The following is a 23,378-nucleotide window of genomic DNA, read 5'->3' as shown; positions in this document are numbered from 1 at the left end:
ACAGTGTGACATCATGCTAAAAAAATGGTATTGCTGCAAGCTAAACTCAACCGAAAAAAATTTCTGTGCACATCTATAAGTAGGCACGATTCACAGGCATCCCGTTATTGACTGTTGTCTAATGATTTTTCACTGCTGCACAGCCCAGTCAGCAAGCTTCATCACATGAGGGTCACCTGCATGGAGACAGCAAGGCTCAAGGACAATAGAACACAGAAACTGCGAAGGAAAAATAACTCGCAGTGATAGTCAGGCTGAGGTCGCTTCTCTCAAGAAAATCACGTCTAAAATCAACACTTGTGGAGAAGATGGAGAAAAACCAGAAAAATGCAAAGGCACTACTCACTGCAACAACACTAAACTGAAAACAGCAAAATTGAACTGAAAGAAATCAATGTAGACACAAGACATAGAGAAGCAGGGTTCAACTCTCAGAAGCACTTGCCCTCAAGTAGGCGCCCCTTGTTCATTGACGTAAGTTGAAGTTACAATTGTCGAAGAGCACACACACTCCCTCTGAGTCATCCACACAGTCAATGAATAAAGTAATACCACAAGGGAGGGCTAGTGCTTCTTACAGTGGAGCTCCACCACTCTGAGTCTCTTGTCTACTACAGTGTTATTTTTCAGTTCAAGTTTGTTGTTTTCCTTTCAATTTAGTATTGTTGCAGTAATTTACCACCTATTTAGGTGAATTGCCGGTTCCAGTGATATCAGACTTAAATTTGAAAATGCTTATGGACAAATATCTGATATCTGCCATTGGTGAGTTCGCCTATAACAACACGGTCCATACATTGACAGGGAAGGCGCCATTTAAGATTTATGAATCCAGGTGTCACAAATTGCTGACGTATCAAGCCATTGAAGACGCAGCAGATTAGGGCTCCCTGAGCCCTAGCCCTAGCCAACCTGCAAATCCTAGCCAAGGGGCCTAAACCCTAGCAGAAGCAAAAGAAGACAAAGTTCTCACCAACTTATGTTCCTTGCCGAGTGGCCCAGAGTATTAAGGAAGGGTTAGGATCCTTAACCCTAGCACCCATCCTATGGGACCCAAAATTAATAAAATAAAGCAGAACTCACTCACACACACAAAAAGCCTTGCATAAAAACTCATGTTGTGGCAGCTATACAGATGCCTGCGTTTTGCGTTAGCTGATCACACGGCAGGCTCCACGAGCTTCCGCGAATTGAGTTGGCAGCTTTTGGGACCAAATGCTTTTGAATTCGATGCTTTTTATGTAAACTGCTTTTGATACGCCAAGGGCCTTTAAATATGAATTGTGGGCTCTCTCTTTGGGATTCTACCACATGCAGATGCATGTGCAGAGCCACATGTGTTGTACCGTGTTAAAGCAATATAAAGAAATTGTGACACACTTGGTCACCCCAGGTCAAGAATCTGGCACGACAGACGTGAGAGAAGTTGAAAGTGAAAACCATTAAAAAATCTTAATCACAGCTGAGAAAGACGGCATGGCCCGACGTAGTTCCATGCCTAGAGATATTGGCCCCAAAGTTTCACGCCCCTTTCGGTATTTCTTTTTCTATTAATTCTTGGTAAGTACACTGTCTGAGGGTCCTCTCTCTGCTCAGTGCTCCCAAGCCAATCTGAGAGAGAATGAGGCCCTAGCAATCCTTACAAAGGCTCTTGGCCTTCCAAAAGCAGTTACATGAAAAGCTTCAGGTCCAAAAGCATTTGGTCTCAATTCCCTAGCGCCAAAAGCTGCCGATGTCACGTCAACAACCCACGCAAATCGTGGAGCTGTTCGTACAGCGCTGCCACGTCAGCAATTTCACGCGATTGCTTTATTTTTATTGTCCTAGTGTCCCCTGGGCCCCACCGGACGGGACCCCATAAGTTGGAACAACTTATAATATTGAGTCCGGATGGACATGCCATGTCATCACTTTGTGACATACCCCCCTCTTGAAAGAATTTAAGGGACTGTTTAGGGCTGAGAACAAGGCAAAAATTAGCAAATACAGCGTGCTAAATTTACTGTTTTTGGGCAGGAATCAGAGGGTTTATGCCTTCCAGCAGGGGAATTGGTTTTGGGCAAGTTTTGGGGCTGTTATGCGGCCGAAATTTTGCCAAAACAAGTGGTATCTAGCTGGATACAGTTAAAGAATTCCCAAGACTCTTCTCTGTAATTTACCCTTTTAAAGAATAAAGAAATACCGAAAGGGGTGCCAATTTTGGGGCCTACAAGTTGTCGGCGTGTCTGCTCGGAGTATTCTAGCTTCCGAGCCGTGTGTGTGCATAAGTGTTAATTCCCGTCGCAAGTTACCTTTGCAAAGTACTCTCTCTCTCTCTCTCTCTCTCTCTCTGTGTCTATAGTAAAGTAAAGAATTTTGGGTGAAAGCCAAAGCCTACCGCCCCACAGGCCGGTTTCAGACACACACACACAAAACCAAAAAAAAAAAAAAGGAACCAAGGAGAGAGGAAGGAGCGATAGAGAGGAAAAACCAAACCTGAAGCAGGCAAGGCACCAACAAACCAGCAGGATCAACATAGGGAGAAACGCCCGAACAAGTGCCAGGGAGTCTACAGCACCAGGTAGGGAAGCTGGTATGGGAGGCAAAGGCGTGGAAGTAGCGGAAGGTAGGGCGGTAGCTCGGAAGTTGGGCAGCCTGTTGCCTGGTTATGCTGGTTCTTCTGCTGCAGCATGGTTTGAATTGCGACAGCAGAATGCAGCCAGCAAGCGCTATGTGCAGGCTGTTGCGCATGGAGCTGGCTACGTGCAGGGAGCTGCTGCTGCGCAGGGCATGGGATGCTGTTCATGTAATAAGTAACGTGCAGGGGCTGCTGCTGCGCAGGGCATGGATTACTGTGCAGAGGGCAGGCTGCACGTCAGGGAGCAAGTAGCACTGCAGGTAACAATCAGCACGGCAGGCTTGCAGTTGGCAACACGTGGGGTGCAGAGGGTGTACCCATGCAGCGCAGCAGGTTTCTCAGTTGGTGGCAGCGCGCGTATACCCCTAGAATTGCAATGAAGAACAGCAGGACTCAGGAGGGCTCGTAGGTTCCTCACCATGATGTAACTCACTAGTCTCCTAGGTTAATATACGTCTCTCTCTCTCTCTCTCTCTCTCTCTCTCTCTCTCTCTCTCTGCCAAGAAAAGAGGTTGATTCTATTACTTGAAAGTCCCCTAGAATGCCCGCCTATTCTGAGGGCAAGTACATCACTGATTACATAGGAGGCCCAAAGGCATCAAACGAAAATCTGGAAGATCTAGATAGCTAGCCACATGGCCAAACCGTATAAACTGAATGCTGGGGTAAAAAAAACTCCTCTTGGAGGGAGTAAAAAGTGCCCTGTTAACCTAATGATGACAACAGCCTCTGAAAGAAAGGCACTTCCACCAAAAGCCCAATCAATAACTATAGAACAAGCACCTGAACCACTTAGACCCATGAGTGGTGAAAAGTGACAATGAGCAACTGCAAGAGCTCGGCATCGGGCATATACCCGCCAATTGGTAAGATCTTACAGCGAGAGGTAATGGATGGACAGGAAGGGAGAGAGTATCAATGATGAAGATGAGGGGAAAAGACAGCTGATGTCACAAAGTGATGGCGTGGCATGACCAGCAGGAAGAGAAATGGCCAAGTGGACGAGAAACTCAACCCACCAATTTGAAGAACTTGCGAGCACCGGCCGTGGGGCCAAAAACCCTAAAAACCCAAAGCTTGAACTCTAGAGGGATTTTTCCGTAAATCGCACTCATAGCGTGGCAATTGTACGGATGCCCGCGTTTTGCACTGATGACGTGACAGGCTGTACAGATTCCTGAAAAGCATATGTGATGGGCAAACATTCTCTCTATGTTCCACTTTCAGATTATACATGTGGAAGGCAACAAGAATGTCGTGGCTGATGCGATATCAAGAAAGACACAAATTTCAGCTGTGTCAATTCCTTATCATCATGAGCTTGATGACATGAAGGAAGAGTATGATACTGATAAAGATTTTGCAAGAATCTTTGAACAGTTACAAGATGGACAATGCCATAAGCACTACCTCCTCAGGGACGGTTTTATGATGATGCATAGCAGACTATGTGTCACTAGGTCATTTGATGAGTGCGCGGCGGTGTGTGCAAGTGAAAGAGCACGCGAGGAAGTGCAGTGTGTGTGCAGAGAGGGGAGGCGAAGGCCAACAGGAGAGGAAGCGCTAGCAGAAGAGAGAGGGATCACGTTTTTGGGGAAAACTCAATAAGTGAGTTTTGGGTTTTCCCACTTTTATTATAAGTGACCTTTAAAAAATGTGTCCAGATTCATATTGAACCTGGACAAAGTATAAAAATGTACAAAAAGGGGTTATTTAGGCCTTTAACCCAACAACCTCCCACTTAAAGGCATAAATGGCGCCTTTAAGCTACGTGACTCCCACCATCTCTATGCATAGATGATGTTGTGCTTTGGGTAAGCACTTAGTGAGAGCATCTGCTGGATTTTGTGATGTATAGACCTTAACCAATGTAATAAGGCCATCCTCAAGAACTTCACGTATGAAGTGATACCGCACATCAATATGCTTTGTGCGTGCATGAAACATGGCGTTCTTTGCCAGACATATGGCACTCTGGCTATCACAACCAAGCATAGGTGCCTTGGCAGGCAAACCAAACTCACTGCATAGCATAGTATCAGGGAATGGCCGTTTTCAGGTCTCCGTTCCTCGTTCCCATTCCAAGTTCCCGTTCCGAATCCCCGTTCCGTGTTTCAAACGTGAGTACCCGTAACAGGGAATGGCATTTTGTTCCGCGTTCCCGTTCCCCGTTCCCGTTCCGGTTTCCCGTTCCTAGTAACTATGCTGTATAGGCGTGCTAACCAAATAGCTTCTTTGGAAGCCTCAGTGGCTGAAATATATTCAACCTCTGTCGTAGACAATGCAACAATCTTTTGCAATCTAGAACACCATGAAACAACACCTCCCGCAAGAGTAAATACATAGCCACTTGTGGATTTCCGTGTATCCACATCACCAGCCATGTCAGAGTCACAAAATCCCTTCAACTCCATTGGTCCTTTACCATAGCAGAGACATTTGTTTTTAGTCCCTTTCAAGTACCTCATAATGGACTTCACTACATCCCAATGCAACCTGCCTGGATTAGCCATAAACCGGCTCACAACTCCCACTGCATGGGCTATGTCAGGCCTAGCAGCAACCATAGCATACATAAGTGAACCACAAGTTGAAGCATAAGGCACACTTTGCATGTCATTGGCTTCTTCCTTTGACTTGGGACAATCATCCTTGGAAATTTTAACATATGGCTGTAATGGCACACCAAGAGGCTTTGCTTCAGCCATGTTAAATCTGTCCAGCACCTTCTCAATGTACTTTTCTTGCGACAAATACAATAGGCGCTTGTCTCTTTGCCGTGTAACACTCACTCCAAGTATATGTTCAGCTGCCCCAAGATCTTTCATTGAAAACGCAGATTTCAGCTGCCATTTAAGAGCATCTATAATGCTTCTTTTCTTTGCAGCTATCAACATATCGTCTACATAGAGCACAAGAATGATCGGGCTGCCATCCTCATCACGTTTGGTATACAAACAATGGTTTGCATGGCTTCTTTTGTAACCATGTTTAAGCATGAAGCGATCAAACTTCTTGTACCACTGTCTACATGATTGTTTTAGCCCATACAAGCTTCTATTGAGCATACATACCAAATGTTCCTTGCCAGGGATGACAAAACCCTCGGGTTGCTTCATGTAAAGCTCTTCTTCCACATCACCATGCAAGAAAGCGGTATGTACATCCATTTGGTCCATTTCCCAATCACGAGCAGCCACAATGGCAAACAATACACACAAAGTGGTCATCTTCACAACAGGAGAGAACACTTTCTGAAAGTCTATGCCCTTGGTTTGAACATATCCCTTTGCAACAAGCCTTGCCTTATACTTGGGTTTTGCATCAACAGTTTTGATTTTATACACCCATTTGTTAGGAATAGCCTTCCTTCCTTTGGGCAATTCAACCAAATCCCAAGTATGATTAGCATGCAAAGCTTTAATCTCTTCCTGCATAGCAAGCTCCCACTTGTCGCTGTGCTCACATGTCTTTGCCTCTTTATACGTAAAAGGCTCTCCCTCATCTGTCAACATAATGTAATGCAAAGAGGAGTCATATCGACTCACAGGCCGTCTTTGACGAGTAGACCGCCTCACCCAATGATCCACATTATCCGGCAATGGGTTTACATCAGGTGGCACTACAAAATCATCAACAATGGGCTGTTGTACATCATTTTCAGCATTGTTTCTTGGCTGCAAATGCCCTTCAGGAGCCTCAATTTGCTGTCCAATATCATCTCGCTCAAACACCATTGGATCATCTACATTTTCAGCCATTTGTGGTGCATCCTGAGGGTCAAAAATAGGCCTAACAGGTGGCTGGTCATGCTGAAATTTCACCCTTCTATGGTCATGCTTTGAGACACAATTGTTTTGAAGCACCCTTGCCTCATTAAAAACAACATCCCGGCTGCTTACAACCTTTTTGAGCTGAGGTAACCAAATCCTGTAACCCATTTCGCCTTCTTCACCATATCCCATGAAGAGGCCTTTAATGCACTTCGCATCTAGTTTACTCCTCAACTCAGGTCTTACATGCACAAAAGCTTCGCAACCAAAAATGCGTAAGTGATCATATGAAGCATGCTTGCCAGACCAAACCTCTTCAGGGATGTCACCTTTCAAAGACATGTGAGTGGATCGATTGCATATATGCACTGCAGTTTTCAAAGCTTCTCCCCAAAATCCATGAGAGAGATTAGCTGTGGACAGCATGCATCTCACCCTCTCACAAAGTGTCCTATTGAATCTTTCAGCCACACCATTAGAAGAGGGGCTGTATGGCACAGTAAGCTCCCTCTTAATGCCCAAATTTTCACAAAACTTGTTAAATTCAGCACTTGTGTACTCCCCCCCATTGTCTGTACGCAACCATTTTACCTTTCTACATGTTTGGGTGGTCACAAATGCATGAAATCTCTTAAACGCAGCAAAGGATTCATCCTTAGACTTAAGCAAATAAACCCAAATTTTCCTAGAATGATCATCAACAAAGGAGACAAAATAACATGCACCTCCCATAGACTTAGCAGGCATGCTACATACATCAGAATGTACAAGATCAAGCACACAAGATTTATGAGAGACACCAGCGTAATAAGAACGCTTTACTTGCTTGCCATATTGACATTCATTACAAAAGTCAAGCTTTGTGCCTTTAGCATCAAGCTTGTTCAAAGTACAAAGCTTAGAAAGGCACTTTTGGCTCATGTGGCCAAGCCTCTTGTGTCACAACTCCATGTGAGAGTTAATTTCAGCCAATGCAATAAACTTGCCCAGCACAGCCTTTCCATGCATGCAGTAAAGTGCCCTTTCTTTGTGCCCTTTACAATCAGCCTTGAGCCTTTGGTCATTTTCCATGATCCTCTCTCAGACAAGATGCTGTAACCATGCATATCCATCTGACCAACAGAAAGCAGACTCTTCTTGATTCCCGGCACATATCTAACATCATGCAAGACAAGCTCATTTGTGCCATCTATGGAGAGATGCACAGTGCCAATACCCTCAATGGAACATGCATGATTGTTTCCAAGGTATACATGGCAACGCTTGCCTACATCAAAAGTAGAGAAACACTCCTTAATAGGAGTCACATGAAATGAAGCACCAGATTCAACAATCCAAGTCTGGGACAATGCATCATTGATAGTCAACAAAGCATCGATAAGATCACTCTTGGTGATCTACATTTCCTGTGAATGAACATTGAGAGAGGCATCATAGTCATAAGCATCATCATCTGACAAAGTGGCACACAAGATGTCCTCTACATCTGACAGCTCCTCAATCACAACACTAGAAGCTACATTGGCCTTCTCTTTGCCCTTTGAGCTATCCTATGCATCTGCCTTGACTTCCTTCTTCTCTTTTTTTTTGTCTCCACCATTCTTTTTCCTTTCTAACTCAGCTTTATAGTACCTGCAATCGGGTTTCTTGTGACCTTTCCTGCCACATTGATAGCAAGTCACATCACCCTTGCCTTTGCTTGCATTTCCCCTTTCTTACTCTTACTCTTACTCCTTTGTGCATAAGCATTCTTCTTTTCTGTCCTGCCTCTAACCATGTTGGCAGAGCTGCCTCCCTCTCCACTTGCTTTCCTCCTGATTTCTTCATTCAAGATAGAACCCCTAACACCATCAAAGGTCAAATTGGGGTTATTGGACAACGAAACCACCAAAGTTTCCCATGACTCGGGTAAGGTCATAGATAGCTTTCAGCTTATCATCAAAAGGGGGCAAGCCAGAATCTTGTAACTGCGATAAAGTACTTGCGAATAATGACAAGTGCTCTGCCGCGCTCTTGGACTCATCTAGTTGCATGCCAACAAGTTTTCGCATCAAGTGCACCTGGTTGACAGGCGTTGTATTTTCATACATTCCCTTCAACTTCTCCCACACATCAAAAGCAATCGTGAGACCTTTCACATCAATGACGGTCTCATCTGTCGTGGCCATTTTAATGTATGTAACGGCTTTCCTGTTCATGCTAACCCATGCTTCATCTGTCATATTCTGTGGCTTCACCTATTCAAGTGCCCCTTCACAATCCTTAACAAATAGGATTCCTTGAATCCTATCTTTCCAAAGATCAAAACCTGTTCCATCGAACCTCCTAATCTCGAAGAGATTCTTCACATCCGAAGAAGATAAGGCCATAGTTGCATGAAATAAAAGGGATAATACGCTGAATTTTTGGACAAAATGCGCAAAAATTGGAGTATAGCCTCACAGAGATGTGCACTACAGCTCCAAATGGTCACAGGAGCAATTTGGGGCAAAATAGGCCGATTTGGACACAAAATTCAATTTCTGAAATTTATGCGCAGGAAATTTCAGCGAGCAAATTTGTGCTCGAAAACAACAAATTTAGTTGTTTTTAGCCTCAGAAGACGTACATAAGGCTAATACACAGCCTTTAGAAGCATGTAAGCACAAAAGCCCCAATTTGTAGCATCAAAATTGCATGAAATTGAGCCACAAATGGTCATACATCGACAAAATTTGTCAAACGTGCGTAGATTGTATCAATTTTCACTTTTCCGAATGTAATCACACTATAAAAACACTTGCAAAAACCTGCGTAAATCTGAAATTTGCTTCAGACACCTGTTTTAGAGCTTGTTTTTCGACAATTTCAGGGTTTTCGGGTAGCGGGGACTTAGCAAAAGTATTCCCACACCTTAATACATCATTTGCAAACCCTGTATTTTGCTGTCATGACCTGTAATTTCCTGTTTTTGACCTAATTTCAACCTGTTTTAGGTCAATTTTGGTTGCCGGGAGCTCTCTAGTGTCCGGGGACGAGTCCTTTGGCGACAAAATTGCAAAATCTCGCGTGAAAGTTGACCTTCTTGGCTGAAATTCAGCATTTGCAGGTTTGGGGGCAAACTCTAATCGAGGCTCTGATACCAGTTGATGAGCACGCGGCGGTGTGTGCAAGTGAAAGAGCACGCGAGAAAGTGCAGTGTGTGTAGAGAGGGGAGGTGAAGACCAGCAGGAGAGGAAGCTCTAGCAGAAGAGAGAGGGCTCACGTTTTTGGGGAAAACTCAATAAGTGAGTTTTGGGTTTTCCCACTTTTATTATAAGTGACCTTTAAAAAATGTGTCCAGGTTCATATTGACAAAGTATAAAAATGTACAAAAAGGGATTATTTAGGCCTTGAACCCAACATCATTTCGACATAAATGTATGGTGTTCAAGTACCATGGTATGCCACAATCAATTGTCAGTGATCGTAATCCTCATATGACGAGCCTGTTTTGGAGAGGCTTATTTGAAAACATGGACACCACGCGCAAGTTTTCCTCCTAATTTTATCCACAAACTGATGGACAATCAAAAGAGGCTAATTCTACTGTCTTAGATCTATTGAAATGCTGTGTGTCAAATAATAAGGGCAAGTGGGAACAATATCTCCCCATGCTTAAGTATGTGTACAACAATACGGTGCATTCGTCAACAGGCAAGGAACCTTTTGACATTGTTGAGGGTGGCAAAAAGGTTCCTCCACACATAAGGAAAAAAATTCGAAGCAAATCGATGTGTTGAGAATATGGATACAAGAAAATCAGGCTTGTCTTGAAGAAGACTCGGGCAAAGAAGAAAAGGGCTGTTGATCATCACCATGAGTTATTGTTTTCACCTGGTGATTGGGTACTCTTACAGTTTGAAAAGGCAAGGTTAAAGAAGATGAAGGGCAAGGAAAGGTTATTCCCAAGCTAAGCATGCGTTACTATGGGCCTTTTCGAGTACTTGACAAGATCAACGAAGTTGCTTATAGGCTGAAATGGCCTGATAATTGGAAGATTCATAATGCATTTCACGTGAGTCTTCTAAGACCGTTCGTGGGAGATGTGTCAGAAGATATGCCAAATGAGGATCAAGCAGAAGTTGATGAACTTGATGACATCTTGGTACCTGAGCAGATTTTGGGACATATGAAAAGAAAAGTTAAGGGAAAAGTTGCAAGGCGGTATTTGATGAAGTTTAGGAACTATCCACCTATGGATGGAAGAGTGTGAGTTGCTAGAGTCACCAAATGTACTGCAACTTTACCTTGAGGCCTTTGGGTTACAACCTACGTATGCCCCAACCCAACGTGTTCGAAAGAGGGGTAATAACGGAGCTAGCACATCAAATGTACATACGGATTCAGTGCAATAGAAGTGTACACTGCTCTAGAAAAGGTATTATGCTCACTTCTATGATAGATGGAAATGACAAAAGTATGAAGGTTTCATTAAGTCATTTGTATCTATGTTTCATGACCTTTCCTGCGGATACATATTTTGATAAAAGGGTGCTAGCCACACTAAATCATGTATGGCATGTATATCGAGCATGCAATCGAGGACGTTTGTGATTTCAAGAGCAGGGTATGTCACGAGGCTGAGGCAATCACGAACCTTAGTTGTTGGTTTCTTTCCCTTCATTTTTATTTAATTTTTGGGACCCTCTTTTTGATTTCACAAATGGTTGGACGCCACGAGATGCTCGGGCCAGTCGGCACTCAAATACGAGCAGTAAAAGGGTGTCTAGGCTCAGTTCAAAGTCATTTAGGCCCCTCGCTACACTTTCTAAGTCGGTGGGTACTAAGAAATCAACTTAAAAGAGGCAAAGTGGACACTTGGCGGCTCCAAATCATTTTGCCACATCTCCATGAAGAGGGGACGGCACCCAAATTCAGAGAAGGGGCTAATTTGCTTCATAAGTGAACTACTTGGTGTGTGAGTAGTGGGTGCAGGTGATCACAACTTTAATGGAAAGCTTGCCTTCTCCCTTGTCTTATGTAGCACGATGAATCCGCTCTCGTGCATCTATCCCCCCTCCCCCCTTTGAGTACAGAATCGTGATGCCCCGCTCAAGGGATTTTCATCTATATATAAAGTTGTGTGGGTTCATGCGCGATTACGGAGGCAAGAGCCTCTTGCACAAGTATTGGATTAGCTAATTGCTAATCCCCCGCAGGTACAGGTGAACTCGGAGAGATTTCATGCAAGAAATCTGGTCCGGTTCAAAGGGCAAGTAGCCCTACAAGTGCGGGAGCTCGAGGGCTTGCTACGGATGCGACAAGCACGCAAAAGCCCTGAACAGTAAAGTACAGGCTACTGTGTATTTTTGTAGGATTAGGGTTTTGACCCTAATTGATCCCTAACACTCTCAGGAGCTTCGGAGAAGCGAGGGGATCATTGTACAAGTGATCTAATGCACTTTTGGGGCAGAAAACAGAGAATTCAGCGTGCTACACATTCTCGCCAAATTTAAAAAAGTGCTTGTATGCTCCAAGAAAGTCACCTTTTACACAGGAATTTTGTCTGTGAAGCCACCTACTGTGGTTATGCTAGCGAACTCGGGCTAGAGTACGCCATTTGCGGAGCAGCTCATAGGAACTTGCAGATTTTTCTCCCAAGTGTAATAAGAATAAAGGAATACCGAAAGGGACGCCAATCTTTGGGGCCTACAAGGTGTCGCTATCTGCTTGGAGGCACTCTAGCTGCCAAGCTCTGCTTTGTTTGAAGTGTTAATTATAATCACAGGTTTATTCGTGAAGTTTCTCTATGTCGTAAAGTTTATGAAGTAAAGATTCGGGTGAAAGCTAAAGTCTACCGCCCTACAGGCCGGTTTCATTCACTTGAGATGGCGTGAGGACAATGATTCTCCTCTCAATTTGGGAAGAAAACTGAAAGGACAAATGAGTGCAAAAAAGTGGAAACTATACTCGCAAGAAGAGCTGGACACAGCTCTTGAAAAAGAAGATGAACCAAATTATGAAAGGCTTGAAGCACTCTCGGAAGAAGAGGAAATTGGTGGGTTTCCCCGGTTATTAGGGCCAGAAATCGAGTTTCAAGGTGGCAAGCAGATCCAAGAGGCGTACTCATTTCAAGGATGACTCAGATTTTTCTTCGTCTTCAGAGAGTTCTAACAGTTTGTCGTCCTCTGAGGATGAGAAAAGGTGGAAGAAGCGGACAAAAAGCAAGAAAAGCAGATTTCTGAAAAAGACTAGAAGGCTGGAAGGCCATCTAGCAGTTCAGAGGAGGAGAGCTCGTCCTCTTCTGAGAGAGGGCTGATATATCTGAGTTAGAGCGGGATCTGTATCTGGTATCTATGAGTCAGGACTCAGGCGATGCCCACACAGTTGATATGGGGGATCTTGGCTTTATATAGGATAGTGGCGGGGCAGGTACATACTACTTAGGGCATGTCTGACATGGTCCACTCCACTATTGGGGTGAAGCAGGGATGCCCCCTATCTCCAACTCTTTTTGGGATGTATGTGGATGAGTTTTCAGACTATGTAGAGCGAGAGGGAGACAGTGCTTAGTTAGCAGGCATGGTTTCCGCTGTTGTTATATGCTAATGAAATTGTGTTGATTTCACATTCTCCAAAGGGGATGCAGCGTCATTTGGATGCATTACATGTGTAAGACCAAGGTAATGGTGTTTAACACCACGGCACACTGGGTTAGGAGGTCACTCCCACCTTTACGTATGGTCGAGAGACAGTGGAATATACAAATGAATATACCTATCTTGAGGTGGTTTTCAGTGGCCCAGACGAGAATGACCAAAGCTTAACCTCGAACAAAGCTCTGGCTTTTTGACACTCTAGTGGCTTTAATTATGCTTTATGGAGTTCAAATATGGGAGGAGGCTGCAGCAGAGGATCCGGATCACCCTAGCTCGACATGCCAGTCGCCCAATCAGAGTACTGACTATGGAGGATATTGACAAGATTCACCACTGACCGATGAGAGATCTCCTCTAACCCCCCCCCCCCCCCCCCCCCCCCCCCCCGTTCTCCTCCCCTGATCCGCCTACCTCTACTAGCTTTGTATCACTCATTGTATCAGCCCACCCATTGTACCATTGTATCATCTCCCATTTCCCCCCCCCCTTTTTAGTTGTACTCAAACATTGTACTAGATTCACCACTTGTAACTTTTTGGGTCTCATGGGTCACTTTGGCCTTCCATAGATGTTAATATATCAATCCATTTCTCCTTCCACTGCACACAATGTACACTTGTGTCTTGACCTCAACACATATAGCCTGAACCTAAAACCCGTCACAAATGAAGCAAGCAGAAATACAGAGCAAATCCGCTCTAACCAGTGTCCAAATATGCATGGCCACAACCACCACAATGGCATGCCACAAGAACTCTCAAATCCAACCTTTTTCTACTGTATCTAGCCGAAGCAGACCATTCTTACCTGTCACACATTGTACCAAGCTTGGCAAAACATTTTTTTTCCAGAAATATTAAGGTTGTAGCCTTAAAGTCGATAATCAAATACGCGTGAACAAAATGAAAAAGCAAAGTCTCAGTCTTCATAAAGCAGCTTGGCTGAATGACTCAATTTGTGCGTACGTCATAGTAATTAAGGGAAATTATTTCATAAATTTCATCCCAAACAGTTTAGGCCCATGAACCTCAAAACTGAAGATCTCATGTCCTACACTTTAACACACAATGGCAAGCTTTCAATACATACAGAAACATAGATTAAAAATTTCACAAGAAGCTTTTAACAATGATCTAGAGTACAACATCGAGCATCCTTAGTATTCATTAACTTAGAGAAGAGCCTTCCCACCGTCTCAATTGCTGAATTCAAGAAAGATGATCTCTCAACAGCTTTAGGCATAATAAGAAAGTTCGACAATTTCACCAAGTGTACCTGCCAATAGAGAATGTATCAGGGCCTCTCTCTCTCTCTCTCTCTCTCTCTCTCTCTCTCTCTCTCTCTCTCTTTTCCTACGACGTTAAAATAATCTTCTTCTTCTTCTTCTCTCTCTCTATGCAATAAAAGTGGGGCTTGACCCTTTGCATTACATAAAAATAGACCATCGGTCCATATACAAGATATGTGGGAAAAACCTTAGACGAATGTACAATGAACTCATGGGGAAAATACCCATAACAAACCACACAAACATTTGGGATAGAGATACTTTAACCAGATGGTGAAGTATAGCTGTCTGGATAGTGACCAAGTCTAACAAATCTGCCCAAATTTTTGTCCACCTCGGCCAATGTAGCGAAAACCACCAAGCCCAGTTCTGTTTATATGACTGATATAAAACATCCGCTGTAAAAACCTCCTGTAGCAGCTCACAAAAGCCAAGGGAATATGAAACCCCTAAGACATGCCTCCAAAATCATCTGCATCCATTCTAATATTTCCTGATAATGAACTCCAAAATGGGATGCGGATCTACGGCACAACCAAACTGTAAGAGAGGCAAGGGGGGCCCACTCGCTGGTGATGTGAATGAGATAGTAACCAAATCTAGTAGATCAAGACATCTGTGAAAAGATAAGCACGGTCGAGACGTGATTGCTAAATAAGTTACAATGATCATGATTCTCATACGAGATCTCAGACTCGACGGGGATAATGATGTGAATGTTCAATTACTGTGTCTATGTGCAAGTGTTGAATGTGTGTAGTCTCGCACGTTGGTACTTAAGAGTCAGTGTCTACTGGAGTCCTTTGTCTGTTTTGCAGGCGTAATCGAGGGCGATTATTCTTCTTTGAAGAGGGGCATATTGTGACGTGGCAATGTGCAGACAATGATCGGGGTTATGGTTAATAAATGTCACGGGACGGGCACCACGTGCCAACGGAAAAGAACAGATTGAACAACTTTAAGCACTTCAAATTCTGTCCTGTGAAGAGGAACCCTCTTCCCTGGTGTCATTTACTATTTCAACGATAGTGTAATTTAAAGTTCTTGTGCTCTGTGTCTTCGCCGAAAACCAACCAAGCTCACTCTTTAAGGAAAAAGTGATTCTGTCCCAGTAAAGGAACCATAAAACTGGTCCGTAGGGCGGTAGACTTTAGCTTTCACCCCATCTTTAAACTGCTTAACTTTACGACACAGAGGAACTTTACGAATAAACCTGTGACTAGGAATTACACTTCAAACAAACTCCAGCCTGGCAGTTAGCGTGCCTCCAAGTAGACAACGACACTCTATAGGCCTGAAAGATTGGCGCCCCTTTCGATATTCTTTATTCTTATTCCACTTGAGAAGCTATAAACTTCTACAAGCTGTCCCACTTTAATCGGGCTGAAAGTTCCCTACTCTAACCCAATTTCGGTAGCATAACCACAATAGAAGTCTCCACTAACAAAATCCCAAGTAAACAGTGACTTTCCACGCACTTTGGAGCACTTTACAAAACCTCGCGAGAAATTACAGCATACTGAATTCTCTGCTTTTGGCTTCCAATTTGCGCCAGAACCATAGTAACTAGGAAATGGCCATTTTCAAGTCTCTGTCCCCCGTTCCCATCCCAATTTCCCGTTCCGTGTTTCAAACGTGAGTATCCGAAACAGGGAATGGCATTTCATGCATGTTCCCGTTCCCCGTTCCAATTTCCCGTTCCGGATAACTATGGCCAGAACACCTGCTCGATGATTCCCTGGCTTCCCCAAAGCTCTTGGAACTTGTAGGCATCAAAACTGGCCAAAACCCTAAACCTGCAAAAAATTACAGCAAGCTGTAATACTCTGTTTTGTGCTCCGATTCGCGTGTCGATCACTCCTGTGGGTAGCCCTTGAGCTCCTGTATCTGTAGGGTCATTAGACCAGATTCCTCGCGGGAAATCTCTCTAAATTGTTATGTACAAGCACCCGAGGCTTTCCCGAGGCTCCCCGGCATTACCTTGCAGTTTAGGTGCGGAACCCTAAACTTGCAAAAAAACACAGCAGGCTATAATTCCCTGTTTCACATCATTTTGAGCGGAGCAAACACGTCTATGCGTGTCTCAGAAGCTCCCGCATGCAATGGGACACTTCTCTTTTGAATCGGACGAGTTTTAACTTTTCACGGGGCAAAACTCTCCGTTTTAGCAATCCTTTGCGATGGAACTATGCATACTTGTAGGGGATTAGCAATTAGCTAATCTAGTTCCTGTACAAAAGGCTCTTGCCTTGGCAAACACGCATAAAACCCCCCGAACTGTACATGGTCATACTAGTGGGGCATTACCAGATGTACAAAGGGGGGAGAGAGATGCACGAGAGCAAATCATCGCGCTCCATGAGACAAGGGAGAAGGCAAGCTTTCCATTAAAGCTGTGATCACCTGCACCCACTACTCACACACACACTATGGAGCACAATGTTCAAAAATCAGCCCCCAACCTCAAATTGGGCACCCGCTCTTGGATGAGACCTTCTGGAGTGAGTTTTGACCTGCACGTTGCTCTCCTATTGCCATGTGTCCAGTTTGCTCCTTTTGGTTCAATTCCTAGTACCCACCAGCTTATGAAGTCCTGCTGAGGGGCCTAAATGACTTTAACTGTGCTTTTTGACTTCTTTACTAGTCGGATTCCAATGCCGATTGGCCCAACCATCTCATGGTTATCTGGCCTTGACCCTTGCGGGAAACTCTCGGCCAACGGCCCCAAAAATTAAATAAAAATCAAAAGAAAGAAACCAGCAAACATATATAGTAAACAGCAAGAAAAAAACATTCGATAAGTATCGATGCTGTCTCTAGTTCAAGCAAGCAGATTAGGTGCTTTCGAGGATTGAGAAGGCCTTATGACACTTGTTGGATGTGTGCCAACACAATAAGAAGATGCATAATTGCCGATGTTAAAGATTTGAATAGGTTCTACAACATGAGGAGATTCTAGTACATAAAGAGAGTAAGGTAAGAGGTAAAGTTACTTATTGGTACTTGGGAAGTTTAAGAACCATTTGGCGACATTAACAATGGATGGAGGAGGATGACTTGGCAGATTCACCTTAGGTGTTGCATCTTTGCCATGAGTAGAGCCATTTAGGTTCGTATAGTCTAGAGCACCACACTTCTTGAGAGAAGATCACCCCACGCTTGTCAATGACAAGACTTATTGAATATAGGAGTAGCTTGTGATCTCTCATTGCAAGCAAGATAATGGTATAGTAGTATGTTTTCTAGGGATATCTACAAGGGATGATGATATGGTGTGGTGTGTTTCGAGGGTTTGTGTTAAGAGACGTCTTATCAAGTTTATTCTAAAGGTAACGAATGTTGTGCTATTGGTTCCTTGTTAATGTCAAAGTGTAGCGGAAGGTGTAGTGACAAGGGAACATGCGGGAAGGGGGGGGGGGGGGGGGGGAGAGAGAGAGAAATGCTAGAGAGAGAAGATGGAGAGAGTGGACAAGTCCTATGGGGCAATCTGCAAACAAGAGAATACAAGGTTCTGCACAATACAATGCTAGAATGGGGTGCCCCTCCCCGTAGATAGGGAACTAATAAAAATGCCCGACCCACATCTCAATAACCCATGTTAAATAAATGGGAGGGTCAAAAACATAAAAATAGGTGCCCAATAGAAGTACAAAGGTAGCACAACAGACAAAATCCGAGAAAAATCCCCCATGTTGCCTAGACTCTAGAAAAGCCTCGCAAGGTTGGGCACAACCACAAAGAAGCCCTCATTCACAAGATCTAGATGAGAAAGCCCTAGGGATGACCTCCAATATGCTTACACCCTGAAACCGGCCTGTTCAATCCAAAAAGGGCGGTAGACTTTACTTTAAACCTTGATTTAGCTTTCACCCATTATTAGTCGTCTATTATACCTGCGCTATAGTGACACAAGAGAGGGGAATGGGATACAGATGCTAGAATGCACCAGTATGAGAAGACCGACACCAGATTGGCCCCTAACTTAGGCGCCCCTTTCGGTATTTCTTTATTCTTTAAAAGAGGGAATAAATGTTGTGGATCCCTACAAGCTGCCCCGCACAAATTTGGCTGAATTTCAACTGTTCGGGCCTGATTTCGGCAACATAACTGTACTAGGACCCTTCACAGTCAGTATTCCCACGCATTGACTGACTTTCCCGACGCATACGGGCACTTTGCAAAACCTGGCGAGAATCTGCAGCACGCTGAATTCTCTGTTTTCAGCCCTGAAAAAGCGCCAGATCACCTGTACAGCGGTCCCCTTGCGTCCCCGAACCTCCTGGGGGTATTAGGGTCCGTTTAGGGCCAAAACCCTAAACCTGCAAAAATACACAGCAGGCTGTAATTTACTGTTTCGGGCTCCGTTTCGCGTGCCGGTCGCATCCGTAGCAAGTCCTCGAGCTCCTGCACCTGTTGGGCTACTTGCCCTTTGAATCGGACGGGATTTCGCACGTGAAACCTCTCCAAATTCACCTGTACCTACGGGGGAATTAGCCGCTAGCTAATCCAGTACCTGTGCAAGAGGCTCTTGCCTCGGCAATCGCGCATGAACCCACACAACTGTACATTGGTCAAATGAAGAGCCCACTAGAGGGGCATAACATACTGCCAAAGGGGAGAGAGAGGGCAGTGCGTAGCGTGCAGGGCATCACTCCTAGCACCGCACTGTGCATAAGAGGGAAAGCAAGCACTCCATAGCTCTTAACCTGTGACAAATCTGAAAATGAGGCTCTCCCCCTCCTAAATTCAGCGCCACTTCTTGTTGCATGAGGCAAGTGCACCAGAAGGTGCCACTTGGCACATTTATAAGCATTTTCCCGTTTCGGGGTTGCCGTCTAAAAATACCCCAACCGGTTGCCCAGTTGACTTCACGGCAGAGTAAGAAAATGTTCCCCTTGTCATTCCGGAGATAATGACGTCAACACATTTTCAGGTCCCAAAGTAGCAGTTCCCTAAATTTTAGGAGATGCTGCCATTGTACCTTTCTAGGTCATCCGACCCTCTTTGTACACTGCGGCCACATCCAGAACTGAAATGTAGCCTCTATAGCAAAGGATTCCACTTTGGCTAGTCAATGACCCCACTTGGCTAACCATAGTCCTTGTCCAACCTTAGTGCTCTCTTGCCCTCAGGCCTGGACTCCCTCTGAACAGTTCCACACTAGCTATGCAATGCAGGGCAGTTAGATTTCCCGAGGGGTGTTTCCAAAAAGTGAAAGTAAATAGATAATAAGAAAGAAATCAACAAAAAGGATAGATAGTAGTCACACGCTGGTGACATACCCCCCCTCTTGAAATCTCAAACGTCCTCGTTTGCATCTATGTCGTTCATGCTCCTAGTCAACACTGATGTATTCAACACCTGTCGACACATGTGCGACATATACATGCTCATTGTCAACCCTGGTGTATTCAACACCTCGTCGACTCATGTATTGCTTGCGTGTGAACCCTGTCCCAATGACATAGTGGTAGCTTCGCACTCTGCCATTGCTTTGAGTCACTAACTTTCCAATGACAAAATGGTAGCTGCACATTTTGCCACTGTCTTATAGTACACGTTGGATCCCGTAACACTTTCGAGCATATACCCAAACCGACAGTTTAAGAATGCAGTTACACATGTACTCTTCAATAGAAGCAATCACTGTATCCTTGACAAACTGACAAGAAATACTCACTTCTATAGCACTAACCAAACTTTTGAACATTCCATAAGAGCAATTGCCAAACTGACAATCTGTAGAGCTCTAACATTCATGTAACAGGTATTTCATTTGAGTTCACTTTAAATACCATGTACATCATTTGTTTCAGAAGCCATTGTCACACTGACAATCCATGTAGCTTTGAAACTCAAGGGGTCAAGGTAGGTTGCAAATCGAAGGCTTCAAGGTAAAGTGATAACACAGTTGGTGACTCTCCAAGTTCACCTTCTTCCATCCACTTAGCATCCATTGGTGGATAGTTTCTGAACTTTACCAAGTATCGCCTAGCAACCTTGCCTTTCACTTTCCTTTCTTTGTGTGCCAAAATCTGTTCCGGGACCAAGATCTCGTCAAGTTCCTCGACTTTCGGCTGATCTTCAGCTGGCATATCTTCTGGCATATCACCCACCTAGGGTCTGAGAAGACTCACATGAAATGCATTGTGAATCTTCCAACTGTCAGGCAATTTCAGCCTATATGCAACATCACTGATTATGTCGCATACTTGAAAAGGCCCATAGTAACGCATGCTGAGCTTTGGAAACAGTCTTTCCTTGCCCTTCATTTTCTTTAACCTTGCCTTTTCAAAGCGTAAAAGCACCCAATCACCAAGTGAATATACCACTTCACGACGGTGACGATCAGCTGCTTTCTTTTGCTTTGCCTGAGTCTTTTCTAAGGCCACTTTGACCTTCTTGTACATTTCATCCATGTCCTGAACATACTTATCTGCTTCAAATATCTTGTCTTTTGTATGCAGTATGGGAGGAACTTTCTTGCCACCTTCAACTATCTCAAAGGGTGCCTTGCCAGTTGATGAATGCACTGTATTATTGTATGCATACTCCACCAATGGCAAATACTGCTCCCACTTTCCTTTATGCTCTGACACATAACACTTCAGCAGATCTAGGACAGTAGAATTTGCCTCTTCTGACTGCCCATCTGTTTGAGGATGAAATGACGAAGAGAATTTGAGCGTGGTGCCCATATTCTCAAACAAGCCTCTCCAGAACAAACTTGTCATGCGTGGATCACGGTCGCTAACAATCGACTGTGGCATGCCATGATACTTGAAAATATTGCTCATAAACAAGCGTGCCATCTGATCTGGCTTTATCTTCTTCCTGACAGGAATAAAATGAGCCTGTTTGTTGAATCTGCAAATAATGGTCCAAATACCATCGTTTCCTGTCTGCGTTCTCGGAAGATCAAAGATAAAATCCATAGCAATACTTTCCCATGGTTTATCTGGAATAGGTAGTGGTTGCAATAACCCCGGTGCCTTTTGCCTATCAAACTTGACCTTTTGGCATATTAGGCATTCTCGCACAAAGGCATCCACATCCCTTCTCAATGTAGGCCAATAGAAGAATGTCTCAACCGCTTTAACTGTAGCATCGATACCACGATGCCCTGCATACGGTGGGACATGACTCTCTTCCATCACTTTGCATCGCAATGGCTTTGTGACACACAATCTGCCATGCATCATCATGAACCCATCTTTGAGAAGATAGTGTTCATGACGTTGTCCTTGCATTAGCTGCTCGAAGACCCTTGCAAAATCTTCTTCATTTTCATACTGTTCTCTCATATTATCAAGTTCATGATGATAAGGAATTGACACAGCTGAAATTTGTGGCTTCCTTGACAAGGCATCAGCCACAACGTTCTTCTTACCTTCCACATGCACAATCTGAAAATGGAACATGGACAAGATATTTGCCCATCGCATATGCTTCTCAGATAACTTTGTCTGTGTCAAGAAGTACCGCAAGGTCTGATGATCCGTTTGGACAACGAAATCTGCACCTAGCAGGTAGTGTTTCCAACTTAAGAGCGCATGAATCACAGCCAGTAACTCTTTCTCATAGACCTGCATGGTCATCTCTGGCCCTTGCAAAATTCTGCTCTCATAGGCTACTACCCTGCCATCTTGCATTAGCACTGCACCAATGCTACTACTGCAGGCATCACACTGGACCACAAATGACTTCCTAAGATCTGGCAACACAATGACTGGATCCGAAGTCATCTTTTCCTTTAAGAGATTAAAAGCTGAAATCTCTTTCTGTGTCCATCTAAAGGTGACTGCCTTCTTTTGAAGAGCATGTAAAGGTGAAGCAATCTCAGCGAAATTTCGGATAAACCTTCTGTAATAGGAGCATAGTCCCAAAAAGCTTCGGACATCATGCACCGTCTTCAAATTTGGCCATGACTTGATCGCTTCAACTTTTGCAGGATCCATTCTGACACCATCCTTTGAGACAATGTGTCCCAGAAAGTGAATCTCTTCCAGAAAAAACTCACTTTTCTTTGCATTGATGAGCAACCTATGACTGCGTAGCTCTTTGAACACAATGGCCAAGTGATGCCTATGCTCCTCTTCATTCTTTGAGTATACTATCATGTCATCAAAGAATGTACCAACAAACTGCTGGTGTGGACGGAAAATTCTGTCCATCATCCTATTGAACGTAGCAGGAGCATTTGTGAGACCAAAGGGCATCACTAAAAATTCGTAAAGGCCAAACGTCGTTCTAAAAGCAGTCTTGTGCACATCCTCTGATCTAATGCGGATCTGATGGTACCCACTCTTTAGATCTATCCTGCTAAACATAGCTGCTCCTTCTAATTTGTCCATAATATCATCAATTCTAGGTATAGGGAACCTATTCTTGATGGTATTCTTGTTCAGTGCACGGTAGTCGATGCACATACGCCATGAGCCATCCTTTTTCTGCACCAACACTGGGGAGCAGAATGGAGATGAACTAGGCTGAATCAGCCCCTTTTCTAACAACTCCTGTACTTGGCTCATTATCTCTTTCTGCTGAGCCGCACTAACCCTGTACGGAGGCTTATTTGGTGGGCTACTGCCTGGCACCAACTCTATCGCATGGTCCTCGGGTCTCTCTGGCGGTAATTGAGACGGTAATGAATCGGAAAAACAGTCACTATACTGTTGTAAAAACATTGACCTTTCTTTATCTAGCATAGATAAATTTGATTCATCACAATCTAACACTTCACGTGCAAAAACCAAGTACGCAGAAAGATGCTTTTTCATTACAGAAGTAATAGCAGAAGCTGATACAATGGGAATAGACTCCCCTTTAAGCTTTACATCCAGAATGTGAGTCTTTCCCCTGCTCTGTACAGTGATCTTTTTGTTGTAGGCATCCATGATTCCCTGTACACGAAACAACCAAGGAATACCTAACAACACATCACATCCGTCCAGTGGCATGATGTAAAATTCTTCAACATCTACATAGGACTGGATATGTAGACGCAACTTTCCAATGATGGGTGTCACAGCCTCTGTATGGCCAGGACATGCCAAACCTGCCTCTGCTGTATACCCCAT

At 44.1% G+C, this 23,378-nt stretch overlaps 1 protein-coding gene across 7 annotated transcripts in view; it reads right to left on the bottom strand.

The window, feature by feature from the left end:
* SYP81 (syntaxin of plants 81) overlaps positions 1–23,378 on the bottom strand; it is an 81,044-nt gene that overhangs the window by 13,072 nt on the left and 44,594 nt on the right. For 4 of the 7 annotated variants that reach the window (XM_086499498.1, XM_086499501.1, XM_086499497.1 and 1 more), the window contains one exon: positions 14,202–14,285. In XM_086499498.1, the coding sequence (XP_086355624.1) occupies positions 14,202–14,285 (84 nt within the window). Of the gene's footprint in view, positions 1–51; positions 177–14,201; positions 14,286–23,378 lie in introns of all 7 variants that reach the window. The other 3 variants (XM_086499503.1, XM_086499504.1, XM_086499502.1) reach the window with 1 other exon arrangement.

This window comes from Adiantum capillus-veneris, chromosome 25 (assembly GCF_014529385.1).
Source record: "Adiantum capillus-veneris isolate H3 chromosome 25, ASM1452938v2, whole genome shotgun sequence".
NCBI lineage: Eukaryota > Viridiplantae > Streptophyta > Polypodiopsida > Polypodiales > Pteridaceae > Adiantum > Adiantum capillus-veneris.
The sequence above is the reverse complement of the archived record's forward strand: the minus strand, read 5'-3'. Positions and strand labels throughout refer to the sequence as shown.